The sequence below is a fragment of the Mytilus edulis genome, chromosome 7, assembly GCF_963676685.1.
Source record: "Mytilus edulis chromosome 7, xbMytEdul2.2, whole genome shotgun sequence".
NCBI classification, from domain to species: Eukaryota; Metazoa; Mollusca; class Bivalvia; order Mytilida; family Mytilidae; genus Mytilus; species Mytilus edulis.
In genome coordinates, this window is record NC_092350.1 from 37911493 (window position 1) to 37920900 (window position 9408).

Consider the following 9408-nt stretch of genomic DNA (forward strand, 5'->3'; position numbering starts at 1 on the left):
TGTAATTATAATTTTCTGTTTCAAAATTTTTAAAATTATTTGAAAAAAAGGAATATCACCCTCATGCAAAGCTCTGGTTCTTTGTCCAGCTTTGGCTATACTTTTTTATTTGGTACTAATTACTGAGCTAGTAAAACCATCGAGGACTAATATCTAGTCAATCAGCAGAGGTATCGACCCAGTGTTGTAAAAACTTAAGCAACCCATGAACAATTGCATTCGTCCGAAGCTCTTTTCTGGATTTGCTTTCATCAGAAATATTTAAAGCCGAATATTTGAGGGACACCTGACATCGTTCAAAAGCAAGGAATTCAAGCGTGATAAACTAACTTATTCAGTTAATAGTTAGTTCTTCCGAAAGGAAGATGTTAAGTTCTTATTAAGTCTTCACAAATACTGGTGAGACCTCATGATTTGTATTCTGGTCATTTCGTTTTTATAAAAACAACAATTTAATTAGCCACCAGCTGTTATTTATTTTGGTAGCTTCCTTTAATATATAGAAAATATGTTTCTGCTTTTCAAATTTTCTTTCCATTTTCAATGTAAGCAATAGCTTACTGGCGTTGTTTATCATCTTAATAACGTGTTATAATTCAAAATTTATTGACTATGTTGAACGCATCTATCCCATCGAACTAGAGAAAAAGGATACAGCAGATACAGTTAAGTCTGCCTCATATCTTGACTTACATCTAGAAATTGACAATGAGGGTCGGTTGAAAACAAAACTTTACTACAAACGAGATGATTTTAGCTTCCCAATTGTGAACTTTCCATTTCTATGTAGCAACACTCTATCAGCGCCTGCATACGGAGTATATATCTCCCAATTGATACGATATTACCGGGCTTGTATTTCCTATCATGATTTCCTTGATAAAGGGTTGCTGCTTACAAGGAAGCTATTAAACCAAGAATTCTAAATGGTGAAGTTGAAATCATCCCTTCCTATCACGAGTTGGTTGACCGTTATGGAATAATTCACAGATGATATCGAATATGTTCCTTATGTCGTAACTACAATGCCCTTCCATTTTCACGAATATGACCTACCGAATTAGACTATTACCGGATTAATAATAACATGAGCAAACCGACGGGTGCCACTTGTGGAGCAGGATCTGCTTACCCTTCCAGAGCACCTGAGATCACCCCCCGTGTTTTGAGGGGTTCGTGTTGCTTAGTCTGTAATTTTTATGTTGTTTCGTGCGTACTGTTATTTGTCAGTTTGTCTTTTTTCATTTTTAGCAATGGCGTTGTCAGTTTATTTTCGATTTATGAGTTTGACTGTTCCTCTGGTATCTTTCGTCCCTCTTTTATAGTATTCTTTTATTTGTCTTTATGAATATTACTTTTACTGTTTAGTTTATTTTTGTCGATATACATTTAAATGGCTCGGTACTAATACATCCCATCAATGTGTTATTGTGCTATTCTACATTTTTTTGCTAATGTGCTTTGTCTATATGCCTTTTTGTGTCTTTTTACAGTGATTAAGATTATAACACAATGTTGACTGCGGTACCCCTATTTGACATTCTACCTATTATGTAAGCTTATTGTCTACCACATCGTTGTTATTAAAGTGAAAGGTTTTAGTTAGATATAAAACCAAATATTTATAAATTTCTAAAAAAAGAAAATGCCTGTACCAAGTCAGGAATATGACCGTTGTTATCAATTCGTAATGATTTTGCCATTTGATTAGGGACTTTCTGTTTTTTTACTGTTCTTCGGAACTGATGTTCAAATCTGATAAGCATATAGAACGAAATAAAAATAACAAAAGATGATTTGAAATTTGCATAATCCAATATTAAAGATGACAATTTACATACATGTATGTAGGCAAATTGAATTAAAAATCCGGAAATATTTTTAAAAAAGAATCAACACATATGATATAATCACCTTGTGCAATTTGTGTATTCACAGAAAACGATATTTACCTGTTTCATAGAAGTACAATAAGTGGGATAAATATAGATAAAGGTGTGAACACTGGCGTCGTGTTATAACAATGGAGACATGCCTACGGAAATTATAAACATGCATCATGATACTGAACAAGGGCCTATAATTTGAATGACAACATAATAGGAGCTTTCTGGCAATAGTATTGTAAACCAAATTAAGGTTAGTCTGTTAAAAGGGTTAGCTGCGAACATGACTTGAAGACAATGCCATACGTTTGATCGCTCTTGACTTTTGTGGATTAACGAAATATTCATAAGTGTCAAGGTATAAGTAAAAAGGCCTTACAATTGATAGCGTTAAAATAATGAATGTGTCTGAACTAATTGACGAATAACTGACAATAATGTATGAATTGAGTTTTATTTATAAATGAGACATTTTTTTCAATTTCAAAATGTTGAAAAACAATAAAAGACTAGTTAAATTTACTATTCATTCTTAACATTACAAACGCAAGCAAACACACGATTAATAAATAAGTGTGACGATTGCAAATTAGATAATAAATATCCACCCAAGATAAATGAACAAAGAACAATATAAACATGATAAACTAGAATTGCCATTGCCAGCATAGCAATAGCGGATGTCATATTATGGTATAGTTCCATCAACATTGGTCTAACCAATTCCGAGAAATAGCGTGGACAAAATGTATGGAAGAATAAAAATAAGAAAAAAAAGAACGGAACAATAACAATATGTCACCCCAACTCCGTTGAGGGTGCCATAAAAAAGAAACGTAGAATAACAATACGTCACCTCAACTCCGTTGAGGGTGCCATAACTAGATTTGCCATTGCAATTGCAAGCAATAGCGGATGGCACCCTTCCCCCATTGCCAGGCGAGAGGCAGCCATTTAGAAATTCCAATGTCAACGAGATCATATACACATGCAAATTATCATTTTTGTAAAGTTTCCTTAAATTTGGAGCATTTTGAAATTTGGGACATTTCTGCTATAACCATGGTTACGGCGGCCATTTTGAAAAGTCCAACTTTAAATGCAACTCTGCCCATGCAAGTGACCATTTCTGTTAATTTTCATCCAGTTCGCAGCATTTTTTTAAATTTTTTTTTACCTTTTTGCATTGTTTCCATGGTAACAACGGTCATTTTGGAAATTCCAACTCCAAAAGCCACATCGTCCAATGTTGCTCATCGTTACTTTGAAGTTTCATTAAGTTTGGAGCATTTTGATATTTTTAAAATTTTTGGTGTAGTTTCCATGGCAACATAGTAGTTCCAATGATTGCCAAAATCATCCAACACCAGTATGATTGGCACCTACATTGTATTAAGATATAATGATTCTGAGATTAAGCATATCCAAACAGTTCACCAAAACAAAACAAAAACAGGATTTTTTCACATTTGTTCTGTTACCATGGTAACGGAAGCCATCTTAGTTCCACCAAGTTTGGTCCATGCAATTCTCAGAATAGGCTTGTACAAAAAAGTGTGGAAGAATAAAGATAAAAATAATAAGAAAAAAAAGAAAACGAACAATAACAAGATGTCACCCCAACTCCATTGAGGGTGTTGAGGGTGCCATAAAAACGAACGAACAATAACAGTATGGCACCCCAACTCCGTTGAGGATGCCTTAAAAAGAATCGAACAATAACAATATGTCACCCGACCTCCGTCAGGGTAACATAAAAACTACAAGTTATAGTATAATAAGTCAATTTACATCTTTCGATCTGTCTTATAAAACGGTTTTTGTTGGAAGTCTACTTTTTGAGATGTTAAATTAGTTATCAAAGGTACCAGGATTATGAACCTTTTCATAATTACTAGCGTTGTGCATGTTGTGTAAACGTTTAAACGGGAATTCTATGTATCGACATTGTTTTTCTAAATATGGTGACATTAACCATGGAATTGTGCATGTTAGTTGGAAGATCGGTATCAATGTAAAGGTGAAAATACCAAAACTTCAAAAAAGTGACCGAATAAAGTAAATCGGTTCGGAATGTTAACATCTGTTGTATTAAAAAGATAAATAAATTTCAGTTTTCTCATTTGCAACTTCAGGCAATTATCATTGTATTAATACAGTTTGTATGCCCCATCTACGATAGTAGAGGGGCATTATGTTTTCTGGTCTGTGCGTCCTTCCGTCCGTCCGTTCGTCCGTCCGTCCGTTCGTCCGTCCGTCCGTTCGTCCCACTTCAGGTTAAAGTTTTTGGTCCAGGTAGTTTTTGATGAAGCTGAAGTCCAATCAACTTGAAACTTAGTACACATGTTCACTATGATATGATCTTTCTTATTTTAAAACAAAATTAAACTTTTGACCCCATTGTCATGGTCCACTGAACATAGAAATTAAAAGTGCGAGTTTCAGGTTAAAGGTTTTGGTCAAGGTAGTTTTTGATGAAGCTGAAGTCCAATCAACTTGAAACTTAGTACACATGTTCCCTTTTGGTTGATCTTTTTACTTTTAAAGCCAAATAAGATTTTTTACCCAATTTCACGGTCCATTGAACATGGAAAATGATAATGCGAGGGGGGCATCCGTGTACTTTGGACGCATTCTTGTTTATAAAGTTTTAAGTGCTACTGATCAAATTGATACAGTCCATTTGAAAAAGCGTGTTTTTACTGAAGATGTGCTTTTATTGCTTTCATTAATAGTTCTTTTGTAGACGAAACGCGCGTCTGAAGTACAAAGATTCAATCCAAGTATACATGATGAGTAAATTTTCATTAAGCTTACAACTCAACTTGATTTTAAAAAAAAAACACAGATCCCGCCTTGCAAGCAAAGTCTAGAGACAGGACATGTTGTTTTTTATCAGATTGTCAAAAATTTTCCTATCGTTTGCCTCGCTTGTGTGATGGTTAAGCTACGGCAATGCAATTCGAATTATGTGGTATATCCTTATTCTGCAATGCATGAGTTGATAAAATACCTCATAGACTGATTCAAACAATGCGAAAAAATATATAGTATAGTTGTAAAGGGCGATAGATCATTGTACCTTGATCTCAAATATATATTTATCTTATTTTTTTTATCAAAAGCGGGCATAAATTTCTATATGCGTCATATGACGGGTGTATTGCATGTAAGTGACACAAATATAAAATTTATCAAATGATTCTTGATTCTCAATGCTCTTCAACTTTGCAATCTATATAGACATGAATGATGAATGTTAAAAAAAAGTTTTACCTCATTGCAAAAAGACAAAAAAAACATATCAGTAGAAAAAATTAAACAGTATACCGGAAATGTTTCATTAATAGATATGATAAAATTTCCTTGTGCAAACTGGATATTCCAGGGACAAACTATCTACCGGTTTCGTAGAAATACTTACATTACATTAGCTGTAATGAATAATACATATGTTTGATCACTAAAAAATCATAACCATGTATATATTACAGTAAATAGGTGAAATTAGGAACTACGTGTAATATAAAACAATTTAGTAATTTCTTGTATTTACTTAATTTTTCAATGATAACGAGTAACCACTGATTTTGGGGGTAATTTTTACAGCTATTTACTAACTTGATATTTAGTTAACAAAAAATCAAGAAACCAAAAAAGATGTTAAATGGTAGAAAAAAATAAAAAGTCACAAAAATACCCAACTCCGAGAAAAGTTCAAATGGCAATATCAAAAGCTCAAACACATCAAACGAATGAATAACAACTGTCATATTCCTGACTTGGAACATGCATATTCTTATGTCGAAAATTGTGGATAAAACCTGGGTTTAAAACTAGCTAACCAAACCTGGGTGTATAGCTATCTAAACCTCTCACTTGTATTATAGTAGCATAAACTCCATTATATTGACAACGATGTGTGAACAAAAAAAAACAGATATGATACATAAAAATGTCAAAAATAGGGGTACAGCAGTCAATATTGTGTTATAATCTTCATCACTATAAAACAAACAAATATATAACAAAGTAGCACAAAAAGGCATTAAGACAAGACACATTAGCAAAGTTAGGGGTTTAGGGTTAAAAAATCAAAGGTAAAATCATCCAAGATTGCATGCTCTTTATCTATAGTTTGAAACTGGAATATAGTTGTTTTATAATTTTTTTGAACTCTCTGAAAATCATTTTGCAACATGCAAAACAATTATATAAATTCATGCAACGACAATGTTTAATTTACAAATTATCTCAACAAAACATGCATACTGTCACAAATTAACAAAAGAAATGAATGCCTATTTAAACAATGCAAATTATTTATCACGAAACGACTAACTGTTGTGAAATCTTGAGTTTTGCATGCACAATTTACTTATCTTTGCCATTTTGTCATTGTTCTGGTTAACTGATGCTAGAAACTGAGAAGTGGAAGCAACCAAATCCTCGTTAATACTTTGAGCAACAGCTCCATGATTGCTTTTGGTCATCTCAAAATTAAGATCATTTTCTTCTTTCAGAGTTGCTAGCATTTCGGTTGGTATTGGAGATGTAGCAAGGCTGACATTTGATGCAACCAAACATTGTCTACTAGTATTAAGGTGAACATCTCATTCATAGTGATAAAGGCGATTTTTACGAAAATAATGCATGTTGCCTAATTTTGTAGTTCTTTTGTCTCTCTTCAAAATCACTAGCATGTCTCAACAATGCTTTCTGAGTTGTATTACCATTTCTTTTAATCATCGGACCATATTACAACATAGGTTTAACAGTTCGTAAATAGGTGTAAAATTCATTTAAAAATTACTGGTAATAACTGGGCATTTTCATGAATTACTTGTATTAGCTATATTAAATCAGGAATTATACGTATTTCCTTACTTTAAGTAATAACCTGTTATTCCCGATTTCACATATGATAAACTTTTCAAAGTTTGTTCTTTTACAGACTGATTTTTTTTTAATTTGTGTGAATTAGCGTGGAGACTGATGCAGGTATAGCAGCAGACGCTTGCCCAGTCGGCGCGCACCCTAACTCTCCCTTTTTAGTTCATGCTATTCATACATTTTTATTTTTGTTTTTATGCCCCACCTACGATAGTAGAGGGGCATTATGTTTTCTGGTCTGTGCCTCCGTTCGTCCGTCCGTCCGTCCGTATGTGCCGTCTGTTTCAGGTTAAAGTTTTTGGTCAAGGTAGTTTTTGAAGAAGTTGAAGTCCAATCAACTTGAAACTTAGTACACTTGTTCCCCATGATAATATCTTTCTAATTTTAATTCCAAATTAAAGTTTTGACCCCAATTTCACTGTCCACTGAACATAGAAAATGATAGTGCGAGTGGGGCATTCGTGTACTATGGACACATTCATGTTTATATATGTATAACCTTTATTTTTCTCTTCTTAATCGAAATAAGAGATATGAACATCGATTAAATACCATATAAAATTACATACCTTAATGCGTAGCTCTATTAATTGTATTTTAATACTTAATAAATTAACAAAAACTTGGAAATCATGATATATCATATAGTTATCATACCCTTTATGCAGTATAAGTATTGCAATTAAAAGAGTTGATTTTGAATTCTGACTGTGGTACAATTGCAATCTAATTAAAAACCGATCTCTCATCGCTCCCGTTTTCTGATACTAGTATGTCGCGTCCCACGCGATGAGAGATCGGTTTTTAATTAGATTGGTACAATTGCGAATTCAAACATAAGTTGTTCTTATATTACATGTATAATGTAACAACACTGTTGGCGCATTCAAACTTGTTCAACAACTCCATATGCCTGTAATTCATTTGTTGTCGTTGGTTCATGTCTGTCATGTTTGTTTTTGTAAATGGTTTTGTTATAAATAAAGTCGTTAGCTTTCTCAGTTGACAAATAACTAGTTTATATATTCTACTATGACATTAGTCATAGAATTATAAAGAGGCCCCAAAAAATTAATATGAAAACTATAAAACATTTGTCTACATTGAGTCTATAACGGTAAATAATTTCACCTTACTTTTTTGTCTTCTTTTTTAGTTCAAGAATCATGGCCGAAAATATGGAAAACCGCTCATTGCGATTATATAATTTCCTAAGTGACAAACTTGGAACCGAAGACACAGTGAGAACAAGACGAAATTATTATATAACACACAATTATTTGACCAAAACAAAAACACACACACCGTTTTTCTGTGGAAGTAGAGCAGAAGGTCTTGATATGAAGGGCAGTGATACGGACACAGTTATTTTACTTAATGATATACATATCGTAGAAGAGGCCAACAATACTATCGGTTCTAATACATTTGTCATGAAGACTTGTGATACCAGACCAGGTTTTGCACAGTTAGAGTTGTGCAGTAGCTACGAATATACAGACGTGTGGTGTAAGAAAATCGGACATAAATTCTTTCTCTCAAGTAGTAAAATGAAGCAGAAATTACTTTCTTTAAACGAAAATAATGAAATATGTACACTTAACACTCTACATGGACCATGTGTTTCCACAGCCAACGAAACACATGACTGTACTGCAGGTGTTAAGTGCAAATCATTCATTAAACAAGCACAGGAATGGGTAGGAAGAAAACGTTGTTGGCCAACGGAAGCATTAAAAAAGATAATTATTGATAGTGGGGTATGGTTTGTCCCAATCGGCTACAAGTTGTCGCTAAATGAAGATATAGAATGGCGAGTCGCGTTTGGTATCGCTGAAAAACTGCTTGTTTATTCTTTTACTCATACTCAGCTTTTGGTTTATGCTCTTTTGAAAATAGTTTTAAAAGACGTGATTGAACAAAATCTTAAACTAAAAGAACTTCTCTGTTCTTATTTTTTAAAGACAGTTGTGTTCTGGGTTTCAGAAGAAATTGCTGTTACAGAATGGACACCGCACAATTTTGAAAAGCCGTCCTTACAAACAAACTTATGCCTAGGCAAGTGTTGGTTAATTGTTTCGAGCTGCTCAAACGTAGTCACGACCGGTTTATTTTCAAGTGTTTATTCAGTACGTTGTGTCGTAACATTGGTACTCGTTTTACCTATCAGAATGTCATGTGCGGGGGTAATAAACTACATTATCAACGTTTAAAAGATATGTTACCCTTTGTAATAATGGGAGTACGTAGTGATGGAGTATCCGGGTGGAATGTCTTAGCTACATACTATTATTGCATTAGAAAATATTCAGTTTGTGTAACAATCACTGACTACGTGTTATCGAAGTTTCAGGACGTTCAACAAGAGAAACTGTATTACAGTGAAGATAAGTTTACCATCGACAATTTAGCGAATCAAAGTCAAGATACCGGTTTAAACTCAATATATATAGCTAATACAATGGAGCCGAACGATTTTTCTCGTAGTTCGTTTTTAATTCCTGACGAAATGAGACCTGAAGTAGAACATAAGGGATATATCCAGAAACCCCCTATTGTTTATACATTATTTTTACGTTTTACGTGTTTACTTAAGGAGGTAGAACTAGGTTAAGGGAAATAACTCTTA

The 9408-nt window shown here is 33.5% G+C and overlaps 1 protein-coding gene across 2 annotated transcripts; it reads left to right on the forward strand.

Annotated features, from left to right (window-relative positions):
- The first annotated feature begins 1928 nt into the window (after nucleotides 1–1928).
- LOC139481395 (uncharacterized) lies at nucleotides 1929–9144 on the forward strand. Of its 2 annotated transcripts, XM_071264712.1 has the most exons (3): nucleotides 2054–2139; nucleotides 6410–6490; nucleotides 7936–9144. In XM_071264712.1, the coding sequence occupies exon 3, from the start codon at nucleotides 7946–7948 to the stop codon at nucleotides 8990–8992; it is 1047 nt and encodes a 348-aa protein (XP_071120813.1). In that variant the 5' UTR covers nucleotides 2054–2139; nucleotides 6410–6490; nucleotides 7936–7945; the 3' UTR covers nucleotides 8993–9144. The 2 variants fall into 2 exon arrangements, with proteins under 2 accessions (XP_071120814.1, XP_071120813.1); XM_071264713.1 differs by lacking the exon at nucleotides 6410–6490 and having other exon boundaries at nucleotides 1929–2139.
- The last annotated feature ends 264 nt before the right edge of the window (nucleotides 9145–9408 follow it).